This window comes from Phoenix dactylifera, chromosome 16 (assembly GCF_009389715.1).
Source record: "Phoenix dactylifera cultivar Barhee BC4 chromosome 16, palm_55x_up_171113_PBpolish2nd_filt_p, whole genome shotgun sequence".
NCBI lineage: Eukaryota > Viridiplantae > Streptophyta > Magnoliopsida > Arecales > Arecaceae > Phoenix > Phoenix dactylifera.
In genome coordinates this window covers 2,296,063-2,318,921 of record NC_052407.1, presented here as the reverse complement: position 1 = coordinate 2,318,921, position 22,859 = coordinate 2,296,063, and the positions used below count along the sequence as shown (strand labels likewise).

The window sequence follows — 22,859 nt, the reverse complement described above, 5'->3', positions numbered from 1 at the left end:
ATAGCATTTCCAGCTTTGATTTCCCACTTTTTTTGCATCTATATTGTCAGGAGTTTCTGGTTGCTTCATCGTATCTATCCTGTTTACAATCTATCATAAATCTTGTCCGATCAAATAAGATTTGATGTAGGCCTTCTAATATGCGTAATTGGTGGTGTTCAATTTTTTGATCCCAATGCTAGAGATGGTAGTAGCTTCAGCCATGATGATTTACCTCTTGAATCACCAAACAAGAGTCCACACCCTTACACTGCCGCACAATGAATTATTGGAATCTCTTCAACCACGCTGACCATGTAGAACAGCACACTGCATGGAGTAGATTGACCGTGCCAACCCAAGATCTAAAACAAACACCAAACAAAAAATAGAAAAGAGTGGAAGAAAAATAATTAGAAAAAAATATTTTATTATAAAACATTGAGCCACACAAAAAGGCTCTCTTTTCTCACACCACACTAAAGGAGACACTAAAAATCTCTTTAAATAGAGTTCATATGGGTGGGATGTTTGATTCCTACTCAAATTTGAAAACCAACATCCACTAAAAGATAAGACTTGATCACTACTAAAGGATAAAGATAACTATTCTAGAAGAAATAACTAAGAATAAAACTAGGAATAGAATCCTAAAGTCATTAAAACTAATGACCAACTAAACAAAAATCCTAATAGAATTAGGACCTGGCAATGAATCTCAACATGTATCTCATCCTTATATTGCTCACTTTCCTCTTCTTCTAGTTTTTATGTTTTTATGTTTTATTGATGTATACACAAAAAAAATACATAGTCATACGTCATGTGTAACACTTGCACTTTTACTGGAGTCAAGCTCAATGACTAAAGATCTCTAGCTAATGGAAATTATTTCTATATAGGTGGTTGTGGGTCAATCAATTTTGATTGTCAACAAATAATTGCAAGAACTGAAGGACTTCTTTATGAGTTTAGAGCCTTTTAAGCGTTTATATGAAACCTCTGACATTGTTGTTAAGGCTAACAATATCAATGTAATATTTTGAGTTTTAAAAATATGATGGGTGGATAATGCATGAACTATGGCCACTGGCGTTGCAGGTGGAATGTATGTGTTTTAGGAAATAGTCACAAATGCACACCATCCTGTTTGAATCATGAATTAGATATACATGCATTCTAGAAGGTGTAGGTGTACAAGGTGTGAACATGCTTGTGCACATTGACTTCTCAATCATTGACGCATAGGGGTTGAAAAGATACTTGTTTTCCCTTGAATGTATCATATCAGGATAAAGCAGAGATAATTAAAATTCTACTTGAAATAATATTTTTGAGGTTCCAAGGGAATTAGAGCTTTAACTTAAGTACAGCTGTTGAACAACTAATACCAATTTCAATGGCCAATTTACTCCCTAAATATCCTCATTCTAATGTCAACCAATCCAGGTTGTGGATTCGAATGATCTGATGTTTTTTGAGTGCAATGACATGTCAAGTTGTGTTCAGCATTGCCTCTTCAGGATGCTTCTTAAGCAGTTACATATATATATATATATATATATATATATATATATATATATATATATATATTCAATAGCCAAGTAATAATTCAAATATAAATCTAAGTTAAGGGGTTAAATGGATTAAGGCCAACAATACCTATTAGGGGAGAAAAGAAAGAAAAGAAGCAATAAGGTCCCCACTGATGTAACATGCCAGCACCAATTGGACATGCAGCCCCCTTCCCCCAATACACATGCTGCAGTGTAGATTTTTAGGGGCAGGCAAGGCTTCCCACTTCCTCCCTCTACCTTTTGAATGCACCTGTACTGAACCTATACAAGCCCCACCTCCGCCGCTGTGCAGGTTTCCTCATTATCTGGCCATAGCATGGATTCTTTCCTTTTTGTTGGATAGAACATAGAAAGGTGACAGAACCCATTGAGGCTTTTAAAAGAAGACTGGCTATTGTTGTACTATTCGGTATTTTATTAAAAGAATGTCATATTCTTTATCTTTTTCCTGAAAAATCCTTTACTATTGCTGAGATCTTTAGAATGGTTGGCTACATTATTTCTCCCAAGGACTCTGGACTTGATCCAAAGCGCAAATCCTGCTAGACCGAACATTCTTCAGATTTGCTGGTTCTCTCCTTAATTATTTAAGTTTCATATAAATGAGTTGATCTGTTCCATCTTTTTGATACGAAAGCTTTATGGCCCTATGAAGCCTATATTGCAGAGTGCAGTAATTGATGGGTGAGATCAATACTGTATCTCTTTGTGCTTATTTTTTAAACAAAAACTCTCTGTAGTCCTCTAACAATGATTATGTTTTTCCACCAAATCCTCATACATGTGTATGTAGGTATGATGTCTTGATCTTAGATTCACTTGTTTTTGGTTGCAACAAGTTCAGATGAGCATAGAGTCAAAATTTTTATGAATGTTTTATGATTATGTCAACTGTCGTCATAGTGTACAGGCATGTAACAGTATCCTGTTATCCACTTTTACATCTTCCTATCTATTCTGATAGGGAAGGGCTACCATGGCATATGCTCGATGAATCCTTTGTGACGAAATCTGTTTTCCTCTCAGTTATCTACCCAATCAGAGCCATATACTATCACTGTAGTCATCAATTCCTATGTTTGGCAAGATTGTTTCTGATTGTTGATTATTGTTGCTTACGTGTCTTTGTCATCAGCTAATTCAAACTAATTCTTATGGTGTATCTTGTTGGCAGAATTTCTTCCAGGTTGTTGGCTTGGTTTTTGAGCCGGACAATGGGAGCATCTGTTGGATTTCGGGTCGCTGGATGCAATTGCTTAAGAGATGTAGCTGTAAAGTTCAAAAAGGTTTTCTATTGTACCAGACACCCCAATTTATGGTTTAGGCAACATTACATATGATGTTACTGTGTTTCATCTCTTTTTATATGTTTTAGGGTTTGGTGATTCTAAATTTCTTGCCTTTAATTGCTTCTTTAAATCTTTACTTCTGTCATTTTATGAAGGGTTCGGCATTTTGTGGCTGGAAAGTTGAAGTTGTGGGGCAGGGTTAGCAACTAAGCATGAGATCTATCGATACAGTGAGCGTGATCACATCTCAAAGTTGGCTGAAACTATATAAATTATCAGATTGTCTCCATCCTATTTCATTTACATTGTCATAGCCTTTCAATTCTAAGTACAATTCATACAGAATTTACTTAAACATCATAAATTAGAACACTGGAATTGTCCCTTGGTAGCAAAAGCGGGGAGTACGTACTTTGGTGCTGTAACATTCTGATCACATTGTCTTTGCATTGAAGACTCTCCATAAATATATAACTTGGATGTTTTGTTTGCACCACAGATCTTATTTTTCAATTATTTCTCATCCATGGCAAATCCAAAATCCTTGGAAATGTGTTTCCAAAGCCCTCCTCTATCCTTACTACCATCCAAGTTTTCATTAGTCTTTCCCTCTTCTCTGACCTTCTTGAGCTATACCGGGCACGGAATGCTGAACTGGCCCGTACCGGTCGGTTCAGCCCGTACCGAACCGGATACCGGTTCCAAATTTTTTTGGGCTTTTGGATGCGTGAACCAGGCCGAACCAGTGGTACCGGTTCGTATCGGCCTCAACTGGTACCGTACCGGTTCGTATCGGCCTGAACTGGTACCGTACCGGTCCGGTGATCGACTGGTACGCTTATCGGTACCGGTTTGGCGATCCTTGATACCAGTGATTCTTTGGCAATTTAGACTTTTCCTATATTGCTCAAGCCAAGCTATCTCAGACTGTTTTCTTGCACTTCATTTATTATTATACTCCTAAGCTTAGTGTAAGGACTTATTACCAGCTCAATCATATTGTGATTTTACTGCATATGTACTTCGTCATCCCATCTATTACACCCACCTTTTTATGCTTATTTGCTATTTAACATTTTAATCCACAGAACATAGTTGAGTTCATCTACTATGTCATCAATATTCATGTAAAGAACTGGCTTTCACCTTATATGTTTCCCTATCCTTTTGTATAATATGAACCAAGAAAGCATAAATGGTTCAACTAAAAAAAATACAATCTCAATTCTTATGACCATTTGATCACACACCTGTTTAAGTTGCATTGTGGATTAAAGTATGTACTAGTCCCTGCCATATAGTATGTACGCTGCCAGCAAGATGTGGGCATGGTGCTGCAGCAGGTACCCTTGTATCATGCTTATCACTCCCATGTCACAATACGTGCTGGTCATGTAGGGAATGCTTTTATTTTACTAATGTGATTTCTCGTACTGTCACATTCAAGATTTAAACCAGAAAATCATTACCCATGCATCCTATGCAATGGTGTATTCTTTATGTCTTTACCTATCACAACCCAGGACTTCACCCAAAAAAGTTAGCTTGAAGGTATTATTTGGGTTCCTTGTCCCTGTATAAGTACCCAAGATCTATTCAGCGCATAGCTGATGTGAGACTAAATACGCCCGCACGTATCCTTGCATACCCCCCCCCCCCCCCCAATTTAAGCGCTAGGCTAAGGATTCAAATCCATTCAAATCTAGTCACAAGTACGACGATCGGCCTGTGGTCAGCTCTAATAGGCTAGTGTTGTAGTATTCCTAAATCCACATAGGCTATGGGCTGGATCTGCTCTGATACCATTTATCACAATCTAGAATTTTACCTAAAAAAGGTAGCCGGAAGGTATTATTTGGGTTTTTTGGCCCTGTCTAAGTATCCAAGAGCTATCCAGTACATAGCTGATGTGGAACTAAACATACGCCCGCATGGATCCTCACATTACCATAAACAACTGTTATTTTAGTCTAGATCTAATCTTTTGTTTTGTACAAAATCTTTTATACTCACAATCAAGGTACGCATGAAAAAGTCATAATGCGTAAAATTGTCCAAATCATGGTTTGATGCCATTTCTGTCCTGACTGCTTGCTGTTTGGCTTGCATATATGTAAGGTTGGCCGAGAGGGACAAATGTATGTTTTTATTGTTTATAACTTGAAGTAGATGGGACAATGCTTGTTGGTTAGGCTATTTATTAATATTGTCCAATCAAGTTTGGGCGACGAACCAATGTTGACATGACTTATGAACAGAGGACTAGGAATTTTGGCCAAGGTGAAGAGCTGTAGAAATCGCTTTTAGGTGGTAACAGTTGAGATCCTGTACTAACATCGCTATGAATAATTGTCTACATGACATCCATTTAGAGAATAATTTTGTGCATTAGTATTAACAGCCATTTGAGTGTTATGACTTGTGTTATTTCTTATCTTCTTGTCTTTTACTTTTTTCCTTTTGTAATTTTTCTCTATCTCTAGCTTGTTCATATGCAAATTTTGACAGTGTTTTTTTGTGTGTTTCTCAGGGTGCTATTGAATCTATATCTATTGGCGAAATCAAACTCAGCCTGCGCAAGTCACTGGTCAAGTTGGGGTTTAGTTTTATCTCTAGGGATCCAAAGTTACAATTGTTGATTTGTGACATCGAAGTTGTAATACGATCTTCTAAGCAAAGCAACAAGACAAGTAAGTCAAAGAAATCTCGTTCTGCAGGAAAGGGGAAGTGGATGGTCTTAACTAATGTGGCAAGACTAATATCAGTTTCTGTCACAGATTTAGTTGTGAAGGTATCTACTTGCTGGCAGAACAATGTCTAATTTATTGTTAATATGTTATGTGAGATTGGATTGGCTGCTCGGTATCAATTTACATGCTACAATAACATGCATGACAGAGTTGCCTAAATAAAATTAAGTTTCCATGGTAGGAACTAACTATAAAGGTGTAAAAGAATTGCAGATTAACATCAGCATCTATGATAATGTGTGTTTGTGTATTGGTAGGCTAGGATCTGGTCAAGTGGATTTCCACTCAGATCTGGTTAGATCATGATTGGATGATGGGGTACAATATCAATGATCCAAGCCGTTGAATGTGATCTACTACCTCAAAATTGCTTATGCATAAAAAATCATGTGATGTGGATACTTCTAGCATATGCATCAAGTAGACGAAATACATGTATTATTTCGTATTAGTTGTCTAATTTCAACCACTTGATGTGTAGGCGCGGGATCTCCAAATCACATGATTTTTGATGTATAAATAGTTTAGAGGTAGTAGATTACATCTAATGGCTTGGATCATCGATGTTCGATCCCCTTCGTCCGATTATGACACAACCGGATTTGACTAGAAATCTACTTGACTGAATACTACTCTATCTCTTTCTTTACTCTGTCTCTCTCTCTCTCTCTCACTATCTCTCTATGTATATGTATATATTAGGCTAGGATGCGCTTGAGTATATTTGACCCTAAATGCTTCCTAGTGGAAATGGAAATCGATGATGGACCTTTCAAAATGGAAATCGACACCATTGAATATTATCTATGGTACACAAATTGCATAGGAACAAAAAAATCAGACAGTTTTGTAATCTTTTACCCATGCATCGAATCCATGAAAAGGAACAGTTTTAATAGTATGATGCCATGCCTTCATTTGATCTATAGTCTAGAAGGCAGAAGCATTCAAATTAACTATATATATGTTTGAGTATTTACATCAAGATGAACTATTTAAATGTGAAATTAGATAGTGCATAATATTACTCTAGCTCACTAGCTGTATTGTTATCGTTTGTGCTTGATGGATAGGCAAGATATCTCTAAAATAAATGATTTTTAGTCTCCAGGTATTTTATACACCACATGTCATGATCAATGGTATCGATTTTTATTTTGAGATGTGCATCATTGATTTCCACCAGGAAGCATTTAGAGCCAAATGACTTGAGTGCATCCTAGCCTCTCTCTCTCTCTCTAGATATGTATATATATGCATGTACATATGTGTATATATGCATATATGTATGCATGTCTTCATGTCCATATAAATGTATATTGAAAAATGGTCTCTTCTTGCATATTTTATATCAAAAAAATATTGTATATTTACTCCAAAACTGAACAATATTCTCCTGGTGATATTTCAAACATTCGAAAGCCCTCTTGCATGTAACAATGTCCATGTTATGTACTCGTAAGAAATTCATTAAGGTCTATAATCTATATCGTCATGGAATCTGAAAGCAAATAACCTAGTTATATGCAAAACTGTCTTATTAGTTATATGTCATGTCAATTAAAGATAACAATAGAAGTACCTAATGTTCCTTTAACTTGGGAGGTTTAAGCTTATACAACTTCTGGCCAGAGTTCTCTTTCTTCTATTCTCTTTCATACCACCAGATTTTAAGAATGGTCAAATAGCAAATTACATGATTAAGTTGTACGAAGCTGAAAAGACATATCATGGAAAAATATATATACACTTATAATATTGATATGGAGAAATATTGCGTAGACTGTTCATAACAGATGTATTATTCATTAAACATATTTTTTTTTTGAGTTTTTTTAATTGTAAAATTGTGAAGGGACTTCTGATAACTCACACTATTTTATGGTGCCAAATAAATGCCATGAGCTGCATCCCTCAAAACAAAGGCATCTGAGTGTTAATACAAGAATTTTTATCTATGCCATTCCATTTGTTAATACTATTCCTTTCAATTTGTATTTTCCCAAATCTTAATGAAATAAAGGAAAATTATATATAAGAATTTTTAGAAATATTCCAGCATTCTGCCTTACCAAACGCATAAGGGAAAGTCTGTAATTTTCAGAAATATAGAACTCCAGCAGCATGACTCCATTGGTGTGCTTATTCGTGAAGTTGGCTCTTCTAAAGCTTGCTTTATTTTTGAAAAACAAAAAAGATCTCTAAGAGGAAGTATCAAAAACTCTTACTGGTTTATTCTAAGTTCTAACTTTAAGTTCTCAAAGTTACTTACCTAGTCTTTTCTCGTGTTTAATGTTTAAGCTTGTGACTGTTGATGGATGATGCCATCCAGTTTTACTAGTGTGCTATATACAACATGAATGTACTGTTGATTTTCCTCAAAATTTACTTTCCACTTTCTTTAACACATAATCTATATTGGCTTGCTAAACTGTTCAATTATGTTTGACTCATGATAATTGATGTGTTGCTAGCTTCATTTTTGCCTTGAAATGATAACTGGTCTTGACTTGTTTAAGAAAGTGGATGACCTTCATACTAGGGATGCTGCAAGTCATTTTCACAATTTGGTGTTTGAAGCTGGAAGAAATCAAAGGAACTTATCCTCTCTTGAATATAAACTTGCTTATTGGTTGAGCTATTATCAGCGGCCTTAAATTTTTTTCTATCAAAATCTCATGCTTTATGCTGCTTCATGTCATTGTTTTGCCATATGTGTAGGTACCAAAATCTGTTGTCGAAGTGAAAGATCTGAGGGTGGACATATCCAAAATTGCTGGATGCAATCAAATTCTCAGAGTGAAGTCGCACCTTAAACCTTTTCTTGTTCAGTTAGGGGATTCACGGTTCAGTTTTGATCAGATGCTTAATGGCAATCAAAGGGACAGCTTGCATACTGGACAAGCTTATCCAGCTATTATGGAAAAGAACTCTGTGCCTTTCGTCAGCGAGGATTTATCAGTTGTGTGTGATCTTGGTCATGATTGGTGAGCTTTTGCCTTAACAAAAGATTGATGACATTGAAGTTCAAATTGCTTGAGATCGTGAATCAATATTGCACTTGAGGGGATGTTTGGTTTGCAAAAGTTGGAGGAGAATTAGGTTGTGGCAGAAGTTGGGTCGCCACTTCCTTGTATTTGGTTCAGTAGAATTTGGAGACCAAAACTGTCAAATTAAGTCTTCAGTTCCCAAAAAATGCTGAAGTGACTTTTGTTTGTTTGTTTGTTTCTTTTTTTCTTGGGTGGGTCTGAAATCAGTTTGGGAAAGCGGATGCCCATAGTTGCCAGCATTCACAGTCAACCACCTTAAAAGGATGCTAATTTAATATTTAGCTTGTATCACAATCTTAATTAAAATGACTGACCTGGTCTTTTGTTTTGTAAAGCATTTGACCGACAAAGGAAAATACTTTATATGAGGCTCAATACATCACCAGCTTATATGCACTAAATATTGTATTGACTGCATTGGTTTGAAATATACATATTTTGCCAGATAATGACATAGATTGTAGAATAATTATGCAATATTTTCAAGAATTATCAATTAGCTTGAGATGCCACTCATTTCTATTTCTTTTTTTTTTGTTTACGAGGTGTAATGCTTGACAATTCCTCTTGGAATTCCGTGATTATGTTTCTTGTGAAATTAACGGCTACTCTACATGTTTGCCGCAGGGAAAAAGGTGTCAAAATCATTAATCTGGATATGATATGTGGAGATGTCATGGTTTGCCTGAATGAAGATCTTTTTCTCAATGCTAATACTAAGAAGGACATCGGTAGTGACAATAATGCGATTGGAGGGGCTACTCTGCCAGTTACAGCTACTAAAAAACCTCAGGAAAACAAACCCTCTTTCCTATCGATAAAGAAGCATATTTTTCTGTTTCCAGAAAAGGTTTGTAATCATTAAAGCGGGACATCTTTTCATTCCTACCGTGCACCTGTGATGTAACTAATGCTGAAATTTCATTTGCTTCATCCATGCTTTTTCTGTTAATTTCTTCTCTTTATGACTTTTTTTAAGGTTTTTTAAAATAATTGTCTTTCTATTCGATGCACAAAAGAAACCAGTTTAGAAAATTTTTGGAACTCCAGTTAACTTTTCTGCTCATTGATATTCCATTTAGTCAAAGCTCATTGTATCTTATGTGGAAGTGGTATAACTTATAAAGGTGACAACTACATTTAGCAACATGATTAGCAATATGGTAAAATTATGCTGTAATGAAAGCATATTGCTTGCTCTTTTTATTGAGTTAATGGACGACAATCAATGTACTTAATCCGATGTGAACCTAAGGCAAGGTTTTACAAAATGCAATGAGTAACATTTAGACTTTGGATGATCAAGCAGGATCCATTTACGTTTAATAATCTTCTATACTGACCTTCCTTTTTATATAAAGGTTACTTAGATCCAATGCAAGCACAAAATTTGTCATTATGAGGTATAATTTGGTTTTCCTTGGTTGTATGTGAGGATTATCGCATTGGGCACCTTAATTTCCATTTTATTGCAAATCAGTTGATGGTGAAATTTTAGTTAAGGATGCACATATTGGGTGAATATGAAAATGCTTAATATTTGCAAATACAGAATGGAAGTTCATGGTGTTCTGTGCTTCATTTTTTTTATTGTAACTACCCGTCTCATCGGTGATTTAGTCCTTCCAATTGGTTAGCTGATTCTTGCATGCGGAATATGCGTCTATGGTCTACCTAGTTTTAGATGGGAATTTATGCTCGTAGGAAAACCATGAAGCAGAACTCATGTACAATAAGATATGACTTTTGGCGATAACTGTAGTGTCTAATTGGATGAATTTGTTTTCTTAAAAGGCAAATGCTGCTTTCAGAAGTTAGACTAGCCTGTCTAAATTATTGACTAACCAATAAGCAACTGGGACAACTTTTTAGTGTATTGAGTTTATCCTTTTATATATGGCTTGTTTTGTTTACAAAATGCATTATTAAATTTAAATGTGTATAAATTGTACTCGATGATGTTTTGGTGTTACATTGACTCTCAATCTGGCTCTTTGTATTGGTAATTAGTAATGAAATAATTTATGAATATCAATTAACAAAATATATTTGTTCGTTGGAAGGTTAGCTTCAGTATGCCAAAACTTGATCTGAAGTTCATGCACCGGGGTGAAGACCTTATTGTTGAGAACAATATTATGGGCATCCATCTTGGTAGTAGCAAATCAATATCATATGAGGACTCTGGGGAGACTACATCACATTTTGATGTTCAGATGGACTTAAGTGAAATTCATGTACCTTACTGGTTTGACAAGACTTTCTTTTTATGCATCTCTTTCATCTTGAAGCTATAGGTGTTTCCACTGACATTTATGTCACCTTTGCAGTTACTCCGAGAAGACACAACTTCTATCTTGGAAATTCTGAAAGTTGCTGCTGTCGCTTCAGTAGATATCCCAATGGAGGTAAGCTCTTGATTTAGTTTTAAGATCTTGATCTAGTCTTATTATTATTCACTTTGTTTAACCGCTCTTTTTTTTTAAAAAATAAAATATTGGTATCTATTTGGCCAAGTATGAACTATTAGATTAAATGATCAGGACTGAAAATTCACCAGAGAAAAAGGGTCTAAGGTGTAAACAAGGTATGCCGAACCGGTACCGGTGGCGACCCGGACCGAGTCGACCCGGTTCGCCGCAGGAGCATGCGCGGAAAGCGTTTTCCCGCATTTTTTGGTGTTTTACCCAATTTTCCGGCATTTCCCCATGTTTTTATGGGCGAGGCTGCGTGCACGGGACGCGTTTCCCCGCGCGGGACACGTCTTTTTCTATTTGTTTTCTTTTTTACTTTTTTCTTATCCTTCTCTTCTTCCTTTTTTTTCGATCCTTCTCCTCTCTTCTCCTCTCTTTCCCCCCTTCTCCCGCGAGCAAGGAAGGGTGAGCAGCACCCCGACAAGGATCACCTCGACGAGGCTCGGTACCGGTAAGTCTTCTTCTTCTCTTCTTCTTCTCCTCTTTCTCTTTTTCTTCCTGTTCTATCTTTCTCTTTCTTCCTGTTCTTCTTCCCTACGCACGGGCGTGCTGCCCCGCACATACCGGTGCGAACCGGTCCGGTTCGCACGGGTACCACCTTGTACTGAAACCGTTTTCCATGGTTGAACCATATCGGTTGGCTTTGGTACCGGTACAGTATGTGCTGAACCAGCTGGTATGGGCCGGTTCAGTATACCATGGGTGTAAAGTCTTTATGCATATGTTGCATTTGGTTCTTGGGTTGAAAGAAATGACTAATCGAGTATTTTTCAGTCTTGGCTACTTGATGGCTCGCCACAATGTTAAAAGAACAATAGATTGAGTACATTATGTTGTTGGGTAAGTGGAGGTAGGTGGTTCCCAAAAGAATCCATCATAGGAATTTATTTCTTTTTTTAGTGGGACTTGATTAAGAATTAAATTTATGGTAAAATAAGTACATAGATTTTCATGAATAAATATATTTTTATATTAAAATTTTAATATAAAGATTCTCGCATAGTTCTCTATTTGTGGACTTACCCTTGATTACGTTATCCGACCTCACATCCTAACAGCCATGCTTCATATTGTGTATGCATCATCAATGTCATCCCAAGGAATGATAATTGATTCAGTATGATAAATGAATGATTTCCAAGAAAAAGTAGAAAGCTCATGTAGGAAATATCAAGTGTGGAACTCTTTCTCTCCAGGGTTGTAGTTACACTTATGGGGCATGCGGCACTTCTATTTGCCAAATCTTGTTGTTTGCTGAAGTTTAACTACAAACTAACTTTTGGGTTAGATAAGTTATATATAGGAAGGAATCGAGTTAACATAGCCTCCCTCTCCTATTAATATTGGAATAACCTTTTTAGAGCTCCTTCCCTTATATGTTTATGCCATGGCAGGGCTAGGGGTGGCAATTCTTATCCAGTTTAATCCGTTTAACTTGATTCATCCCATTGTGGTTAGGTTGGTTTATTTGTTCAATTAAATGGTTAGATTCATGTTGACAGATTGTTGGCCTAACCTGCTTCTGATTGGATCTATAACTGACTCCTCTGCTTACAAATTTGGGTGTACGGGCTGGTTCAGCCTGTACCGTACTGGTACCACCCGGGACCGGTATGGTATAGCCTTTGAAAACGGTTCGCACGGGTAGGAAAGAAGAAGAGGAAGAAGAGGAAAGAAGATACAGGCCGGTTCAGCCCGTACCGTACCGATACCTCCCGGGACCGGTACGGTACAACCTTTGAAAATGGTTCGCACGGGTAGGGAAGAAGAAGACGAAGAAAAGGAAAGAAGAGGAAGAAAGAAGTGGAAGAAGAAGAGTACCGGTTCACACCGGGCCTCAGGCCGACCCCCTCTCGAGCACCCCGACGAGGATCACCCCCTTTGCTCGCGGGAGAAGGGGTAAAGAGAGGAGAAGAGAGGAGAGACGGGAAGAAAGGAGGAGAGAACATTTGGGAAGAAGGAAGAAGAGAAGGGAAAAAAAAAAGAGCACTCATGCGGGCACGAACGGGGAATCGCGCGCCCAGCTCGTGCTCGCGCGCGATTCCACGCGCAGGGAACCGCGCCCGCGCATGGTTTCTCAAGCGGGGCAGCGAGCCCATGCAGGGTAGCCTGCGTGGGCCATTTAATGCCACTCTGTGGCTTTAACGCGGACGCGCACTTTGTTTTTTTTCCCCTTCTATGGTTTGCCGGTATGGTACCGGTCCCCAATGGTACACCGACCGGTACCGGTTCGGCGTACCTTGATGTCAGGTCTCTTCTATCATATGAACTTCATATGACAAGCATGGATTTCAATTTCTGCTATGAAGTTTTCTTTGGAAATGCGTTAAATGTTGAAAGTGATTCTAATAAGTTTATCTTGACGGTTGCTCCAAGGCCTAGTCAAGGAGTAGGTGGATATCCTATTCTTCTTAGAACCATTATTCTACAAATGAATGATGTGCTCTCAGCTGACCATCCTCTTTTATCCGGAACCACAAATGTTTAGACAGAAGTTTGATTAGCCTTTTGATGAAACCCAGATCTAAGCCTCAATCTGCTTTTAATCTGCATAGAACTTCCCACTTCACCAGGTGTGTGCTTCAACTCAGATTCCTCATTGCTTCAGAGTTCAGACCTTCATCCCATGATGGTGTAATGAAGATTATAAAATGATACTTGGAATTTGTGAAAGGACCGCATAAATCAAAGTCAACATTCATCTGCGAGATAGTAATTTCACCTTTCCATGGAACCATCATGTTCTTAAATTCTTGTATCACAGTTAGCTTTAGCTACATTTATGCCAATTCATTTGTCTGATGGTGGAAGTTGAAGGTAAAGGAGAGGGAACTTGCCTTTCATCTCTATTTTCTATATTACTCATCTGATAAATGTTTTTTAGGCATGGAGACCCCTGATACCAAATAAACATAAATAAGGTTAGTTTTCTTCTTTGTTGCGACCTCTTTTAACCCAATCTGACTTTTCTTGCTCATTCTGTCATCCCTTTTGATGATCATCAGGCAATCACACCATCTTTTATCCGTGTTGCTGTATTATTTTACTTTGCCTTTTCACTTTCACATTGGTTTTGAAGTACTTTTATGATGATATTAAACAAAAGTCTAACTCTATAGTACTTTTACTTTGAAGTACTTTTATTCTAGGTGCTGACTTTAATATGAAGCAGCAAAGGGCAGGGTATTCTGCTATGGTACTGAGATGGACCGCTGATATGATCTATCTAGGTCTATCCCTTGTGATCTTCTGACAAATTGTTACATGTGATTTATGCACTACATTTAGATTGTTGCCTTGATAGTGTAGTAATGTTGTGTGGCATTCATCACATTTCAGATTACCGTCAATTTCAAAACATCATACTTCTCAAAACTTTCATGAATTGTCAAAATTCGTGGTCTGAGTTCAAACTGGAGTTTGAAAAGCAGAAAGTATGACATTGTTTTTCAATTAATTTGTGCACATATTGCATGTGTTGTACAAAATGAGACCACATGTCTGTAGTTATGAATGGTTTCTAATTCTTTCATCATCTTCTTATTATATTTGTTTCAGATTAGGTTTTCTGTCTTAGTGCGATGTACACCAGTGTTACATCATGTCTCTAACAACTTGAAGGATATCATGGTATCCCTGAACACAGTTCTGCCTATTATTAAGTTAACAAGACAGGAAATATGCACCATTTTATAAGTAATCGGGATGGATGAGTTCCAACTATTTTATTCTCTGCTTTATCCTTTCTGCACTTATTTTTTCAATTTTCTTAGATCTTTCTAATAGTTCTCATTTGATGATTTTTTGTCTAAACAATATTTGAATTTTTTCCAAGTAAATTTGCTCTTTTTCTCTGGATTATACTGAAGCACTCTAGTTTGGTAATACAAAAAATCACATGCTTTTTTTTATTTTTTTCTATAAACATCTTGGTGCTATGAATATGATGTTTTTGCGAAGTTATGAAATTTGTGGTTCTTTCACTCTTGTTCGTTCTTTTAGTTTCATATGCTAACAATAGAATTATAATCTAAAACATTTCTCAGCTATTATATTAAACTACAATACATTATCTTATACACCACATACATGCATATGGATGTGTATATGTATCTACTAGTTGTATCCACTGGTATATGATCATGTGCAAATGCATGTTAGGAAAAACAAGATTTGATATTTATCTGAACTCTGAATAAATAACATAGCGATCAAGTTTAGAAAGAGAAATGGCAAAGGTAGTTACGCTGCTGGACATAATTTTCTGATGTTTACATTAATGCACCATCATAATATTTTTCGTTGACTAAATCTCTAATCCCATGAATAAAGTTTTTATTTAAAAGCTAAAGGCAATTACAGTGAAAAAAAGTATACTGATAGACTTAACTTGCTTTTTTTTTTGGAGATACAATATATAGTATTTTTGTGTTTGAGTGTCTGTGCATGCATTTGACTGGGTGGTGTTGCACTACAAACTTAATTCACTATAAAGTATTAATAAATACTTAATGGATCTACCTTTTGCTCTCAGCCGCTTCTACCTATTAGAGCTGAAGTTGATGTCAAGCTTGGTGGTACCCAGTGCAACCTCATCATGAGCAGACTAAAGCCATGGTTACACCTTCACTTGTCTAAAAAGAAAAGAATGACGCTTGGTAAAGAAAATTCTCGGAAAGAAAGGTCTCAACCAAGCGATGTGAAAGCCATCATGTGGACATGTACTGTCTCAGCACCAGAGATGACTATTGTGCTTTACGACCTTAATGGGCTGCCGTTATACCATGTAAGTTATCTGATCACAAATCAGAATTCTAAGTTTTTTCTTGTTGGATGGTCGTTCATTTTATTAAGTTATTAGCAAGAATATGGTAACAGAATGTGGATATATGCATTACATGTTTGCCAATTTTATTGAGAGACATCAATGTTTTTTTTTTAAAACATCTGAGTAACTTTAACTATTTCCTCATAGTTTTGTATATTTTCTCCCTTACCTTTTTAGATCGAATGATTCATAGACTGTGGAAAAGGGCCGTCCTAGGATTTCCATGGAATGGGATGCGCCGCGTCCTGCAATGTCCAACTCTCACAACAATGGCATGTCTCGGTCCACATGTCGTCCTTTAGTTGGACCACATCCACCTGTAGGCATGCCAAGATCTATAAGAGGACACTGGAGGGAGTGGGATTGGGGCACAAGCTAGAAGAAAGGGTTAAGGTAGACCGTCGGAGGAGTGTTCATGGCTTATTGACATCCTGCAGGAGATCTCATCCTTGTCTCTCGTAGACACCAGAAGAGTTGAAGAAGGCCTGGGTTATCGCCAACTCTCCCTTCCTCTCTTTCTCTCCTCTTTTTCTCTTGGTTTAAGGCTAGGCCGATGCTTGTGACTCATCAAAAGCAGCCATGATGGATAGGATATAGTGGGGCCTGGTCCCACCTTTGTTTTTATTTTTTTTAAAACCAAAGGTATGATGGGCGGCAGCAAGGGGATTGTGGGTGTTTCTCCCCCAATTTCGGTGTTTCCCAGGTTGGACGAATATGGAGTGGGCAGGGCATCCCACGTTGGCAAGCATCGAGGTCCCACCCCAACCTAGGTCCCAATTTCTCAAAGGAACATGTTGGGATGGGTGGGTTGCCTGCTAGCCCTCTGGGTTTCGAATCATTGCTTACATGTCAAAGTGATTTTTGGCGGACTCTCACTTCCAGATCATATCATCTTTTTTTTGTTATACACCACCTTTTTCATAATCTCATACATCTTTGAATATATAGTTGGTAAACCTAACTTACAAATAAACCTTTAGCTTATACAAATGCTTGATGCTTCATAGGTCCTCTGACCTACTCCATATAATTATGCAATCTCCACTCTCAAACCTAGATTTGTACTTGTGCTGGCATCATAAATTTAAGTCCTGCTGGCACAGGCGTACCCTATTTTTTCATATGAAAGTGTTATGCAATGCGAGAACAAAAAAGAAGGACCTTTGACTCAGTGATGAGTGGTATTGGGCCATATCAAATGAGGATGAATGTTGCTGGGGGTTGATTAAGGTTGCATGCCCAATACCTAGTGAGAACACAGGTGACAACCAGGTACTTACCCAGCACAGACTAGCATGAGCCATTACTTGGGTCATTTGTAGACATATATTTCAAAGCTTTTATTTTTCCCTTGTAAATTTTCAGCATGATTTTAACCTTGTTTTATTTTTATTATCACTTCAATTTTCATTTGAATAGACACTAAGAACAAATTGTGAACTATCACACAAGACTCAAAGTGCAAGTGGTCAGACAGGCCTAGTTGTAGGGTCATCTCGACCCATCTCGACCAAGACTTGGTTGTACATTTCGCCAAGAATCTATCCTATTTAAAAGTCAAGATGGGTCTTGTTTAGTGTGCTAATGTACTGAATGGATGCTGACCTGTTACATTAGGCTTAGATTTAGCAGTTACTTTGTCTCCCATTTCTAGTTCTATTCTTGGTCAAAGTAAATTGGACATATCGTCATTTTGAGTCCTGTCTTTCTTAACAATAAGGTGGATTATCACGTCGCAATTTTCAATTGGTGATCATGGTCTATAAATTTGACGAATATTTTAGCTAGAGAGGACTTTATTATGTCTCCATATTCCTTATCAATTTTGGAAACCTTGGATTACAGGTGGCAGCATTCTTCACATGAACAACCTTTAGCCAAACGTTATGGACTACGTACATAAATTCGTAGAATAATTGCTTAAAAAATATACCTTCTAATGGGAGCTTAAGCTGTGACAATTTTGCCATTTGAATTCTGTCATCTTTTTGGAGCTGACAAGACATGACATCAATTTGTCCAATGTTGAATTGTTGATGACTATAAATATGATGATGCTTTGGTAGATAAAGTCTGGTCTCTGAATTGGGTAAAACTCTGACCACTGGTTTTAAAGCTATGCAATTAGTAAATATTTAAATTTAGAATAATTGTCGGATCATTTTGAAAGTATCCTCATAATATAGTTCTTTATTGTGCACAGAACCTTTGCTACTTTCTGGCATGGATTGACATACCATACTGTGCTGGTTTATATTGTATGGTACGTACTTTGCTGATAAGGTAGTGGCATAATCAAGGTATGCGAGGTTTTAAGTGCTGCATGCTGGTGCTCTGATGAGCATGACTGACACTTACCCGTCAGCCATATTGGCTTGTACTGGTCCATCAGACTGAGATGGTCTAATACTAGCTGGTATAGATATATTTGGTTGCCACAAATCTTGGCATGTGATCAGCATGGCACGATACAAAATGTCACAGTATGTGTCCTGCTTGCTTGTGACCAGCATAGGCACAACACACATTACTTCAATCCTTATCTCTAGATACTGTTTTTAAGAGAGATGTGCAACCACATATCGCAAATCATAGTGTATCTATCTATCCTCTATAAGGTTGAGTGGACGTGACTGCTCAAATGTTCACAAAGGAGCACTCTCTATAGAAGCAACTGCAATACGACAAGTACAATGTTGGACATCTCGATAACATCACAAATAAATAATTATCTTTTGATACCTTTCTAAACTATTTGATGAGTACCATCAGCAAACTATGTAGCAGTTTTCTCTTATTGGAATGGTAAGAAGCAGGAATGATGCCTATGATATTTATACTGTTGCTATATATGCCGCAGCGATAATTTCCATGTGAGATACCAAAGATTGAGTTTTGATCTTCTCTTTCTACAATATCCATAGAATGGATAGCACACTATACATCTTCATGCAATCTAGCCTAATGCTCTTGGGAAGTGGGAAAAACTAGCTACTTATTTTATTAGATTTATATATCCCATGTCATATATACTGTTTATTTTTTCCATCATTTTTAAACATTGGGATCCTTTGCTTGCAATATCAATTTACTCATGAAACTTATAGATAATTGTGAAAGAAAACATATAGGATCTTTTGCAAAAGCCATCCTTTTCCCAAATCCAGGAAAGCACAGGAAAAAAATGATTGTTGATGCTTCTGTTTTTTCCTTCGATATTTTTATTTGGGGTATCACATTATTACATCCCGTCATGATGCAGGGGTGCTCACAGTCGTCCCATTTGTTTGCAAATAATATAGCTAGCAGGGGGATTCAAGTGCATACAGAACTTGGTGAACTACATTTGCAGATGGAAGATGAATACCAGGAGTGCATGAAGGAAAATTTATTCGGTGTAGAAACTAATTCAGGTTCCTTAATGCACATTGCACGGTTAAGTCTAGATTGGGGACACAGGGAGATGGAATTGCAAGAAAAGCATGATCCCATTAGGTGGGCATTGGTATTTTCTGTTGATATAAGTGGTATGGCAGTACACTTTGGCTTTCAGCATGTTGAGTCTTTTATATCTACCTTGATGTCTTTCAAATCACTATTTAAAAGTTTATCTTCTGTTAAAAGAGCTTCAGAGAACAGGGTGGGGCACATAAGCAAGAAGTCGGCAAAAGGGACACAAATTTTGAAACTAAATCTTGAAAAATGTTCTGTAAGTTATTGTGGTGATATGAGCATCCAAGATACAGTTATTGCAGATCCGAAGCGTGTGAATTTTGGTTCACAAGGTGGGGAAGTTATAATTAGTGTCTCCGCTGATGGCACACCACGCAGAGCAAGCATTATTTCAACCCTTCCTGGTGATTGCAAGAATCTGAAATTTTCAACATCTCTTGACATCTTCCATCTTAGTTTGTGTGTGAACAGGGAAAAGAAGTCAACACAGATGGAAGTTGAGAGGGCAAGATCGGTCTACCAGGAATACTCTGAAGAGCACAAACCTGGTGCTAAAGTGACTCTTGTTGATATGCAGAACGCGAAATTTGTGCGCCGTACTGGTGGGCTTACTGATATTGCTGTGTGTTCTCTATTCAGCGCAACTGATATATCTGTCAGATGGGAGCCTGATGCACATTTGGCACTACATGAATTTTTTACCCGCTTGAGGTTTTTGATACATAATAAGAAGCTCCAAGGTTATGGCAATGAAATAAGGGTACAATCCCATGATATGAAAGATATGGAACCAGAGGAAAATGTTACCAGGTTGGACCAAGTGCGACCTGAGATGCCATATGGAAAAAGGGAGTCAATTTTTGCTGTTGATGTGGAAATGTTAAGAGTGTCTGGTGAACTTGCAGACGGTGTTGAAACAGTGATCAATGTGCAGTCTATCTTTTCTGAGAATGCCAGGATAGGTGTACTACTTGAAGGGCTTATGCTTAGTTTTAATGAAGCCAGGGTTTTTAAAAGTAGCCGCATGCAGATTTCCTGTATTCCTGTTTCAACAAGTAGCATTCTTGATGCAAGGGCACACTCTGCAATAACAAGAGATTGGGTTATTCGAGGGCTTGACATACATATCTGCATGCCTTACAGGTTGCACTTACGTGCCATAGAGGATGCTGTTGAGGACATGTTGCGGGGCTTGAAGCTTATTACTGCTGCTAAAACCAGTCTAATATTTCCTTCTAGGAAGGAAAACTCGAAAAAAACAAAGCCCAGAACAACAAAATTTGGATCTGTTAGATTTGTCATACGTAAACTGACAGCAGATATTGAGGAAGAGCCCATACAGGGCTGGCTTGATGAACATTACCATTTGATGAAGAATGAAGTTTGTGAATTAGCTGTTCGATTGAAGTTACTTGATGAGAGTATCTCTGCTGGCAGTATGATTTCAGGAAGTGCTGATCCAAATAACTTGTGCTCAGAAAGGAAGACTCATTATAATGGAATCGAGATTGATGTGCATGATAAATTAGCTGTTCAGAGATTGCAAGAAGAAATTCATAAGCAGACATTTCGTTCTTATTATCAGGCATGTCAAAAAATGGTAATTGCAGAAGGATCAGGTGCATGTTCAAGAGGTTTTCAATCTGGTTTCAAACCCAGTACTCATAGAGCTTCCCTTCTCTCACTCTGTGCAACAGATCTGGATGTAAGTTTAACCAAAATTGAAGGAGGTTCTTCTGGAATGGTTGAATTTATAAAGAAACTTGATCCTGTCTGCTTAGAAAATGATATACCATTCTCCCGGTTGTATGGAAGAGATATTCATTTACATACAGGTTCTTTAGTTCTCCAACTAAGAAATTACACTTTTCCATTGTTTTCTGCAACTGCTGGGAAATGTCAAGGTCGTATTGTGCTTGCTCAACAGGTCAGGTTCAATGTTCCTTGTTTTGGTTTGTCATGCCATCTTATATTTAATTCATCATGTTTTCTGCTTCGTTGGTTTGTTTTGTGGTAGTAATCTTCAAAAGTATCTTATACATGACCGATCATAGTTGAATACCTTCCATCCAGCAATGAGGGACCCTATCTAGTTTCTTCAAGGTTGGAGAATTTAATTGGTACCACCATAAAAGACTAAATATATTTTAACTCAAACTAATGTCATTCTTCCTTTCGTTTTTTTCTCGATGTATTATATGTTCCTTGTTAGCTAGCTGAATAAAGAATCTTTTTATGATTATTGTTAGTTAAATTATAAAATTGTTAGAGAATTATTTGTGAATGAGTGGGGTTTTTTTTCCAGGCAAGTTAGCGAATCTTTTATACTAGGTTAGTCCATCAAAGGCAACATTGGATGTTTAATTTGAAATTCATGGTTATATACTTTAATTGTTAAAAAAATTAAAATTTGAGAGTTGAGAGTTATTAGGAGGTGTTCCATTGTCAAAAGGAAAAGTCCAAATATGGAAATTTATGATATGATAGGGAGTGTGAATCAGATAATTCTATTAAAAGCAGAAATTGTCAATTTTGTGCTCTATTTTGTCATAAGCAGTGTGACTGAAGCTGACATCCAATATCCTAATTGATTTTCCTGCTTTCTGTTTTACTTGCATGATGCATCTCATGTACTTGAGTTCATCTAGTTTACATTGATGAAGTCTTTATACCCTGCACGGTTGATGCCTAGAGAAGCATGCATAGCCATATGTAATTTTTGATATATTAACTACGTAATCACTGTTAGATCAAAAGTAATTTTGTTTATTGGATATATTCTTACACAGATTTATAGTGTACATTATGAATTTATTCCTTGTAATGCCAGGCCAAAATAATGGTTTGCTTCCATAAAAATTCAGAATCAAATTGCTCAACTTTTCACATTTACATTACAATGGTGCTTCATGAGGGTGAGCCTTGGGGCAAGGTAAGGTTGCTCCATTGTGACTTAGAGGTCATGGGTTTGAAATACAAAAATAGCCTCACCACACTAAGAAAGGCGGCGTGCATCTAACCCTCCTTGGACCCTGTAATGGCGGGATCCTGGTGCACTAGGCCACCCTCCATGAATAGAATGGTGCTTCATAACTTATGCTTCTACATGCTGGGATGTGTTATTTTATTTATTTGAAAAAGGTTATCACTGTTTACCAGCCTCTTTCACATATGACTAGGCTGTTAAAAGGTTGATATTCAGATTATAATTGATATGTTCAATTTGACTATATTGAGAGGGTGAACCTTGGCGCGATGGTAAAGTTGCTCCATTTTGATCTAGAAGTCATAAGTTTGAAACGTGAAAACAACCTCTCCACACACACACAAGGGTAAGGCTGTGTGCTTCTGACCCTCCCCAAACCCCTCAATTGCAGGAGCCTCGTGCACTGCCTCCCTCCAGGAAAAAAGTCTACTAACACCAAACATGTGATATAAGACGTGACATTTTTTTTAAAA

The 22,859-nt window shown here is 37.3% G+C and overlaps 1 protein-coding gene across 3 annotated transcripts in view; it reads left to right on the top strand.

The window, feature by feature from the left end:
• LOC103710169 (protein SABRE) overlaps positions 1-22,859 on the top strand; it is a 40,848-nt gene that overhangs the window by 2,937 nt on the left and 15,052 nt on the right. For 2 of the 3 annotated variants that reach the window (XM_008795789.4, XM_008795788.4), the window contains exons 2-9: positions 2,731-2,842; positions 5,376-5,636; positions 8,317-8,582; positions 9,273-9,495; positions 10,709-10,882; positions 10,976-11,053; positions 15,654-15,905; positions 19,210-21,327. In XM_008795789.4, the coding sequence (XP_008794011.2) occupies positions 2,731-2,842; positions 5,376-5,636; positions 8,317-8,582; positions 9,273-9,495; positions 10,709-10,882; positions 10,976-11,053; positions 15,654-15,905; positions 19,210-21,327 (3,484 nt within the window). Of the gene's footprint in view, positions 1-2,730; positions 2,843-5,375; positions 5,637-8,316; positions 8,583-9,272; positions 9,496-10,708; positions 10,883-10,975; positions 11,054-15,653; positions 15,906-19,209; positions 21,328-22,859 lie in introns of those variants that run through there. The other variant, XM_008795790.3, reaches the window with a different exon arrangement.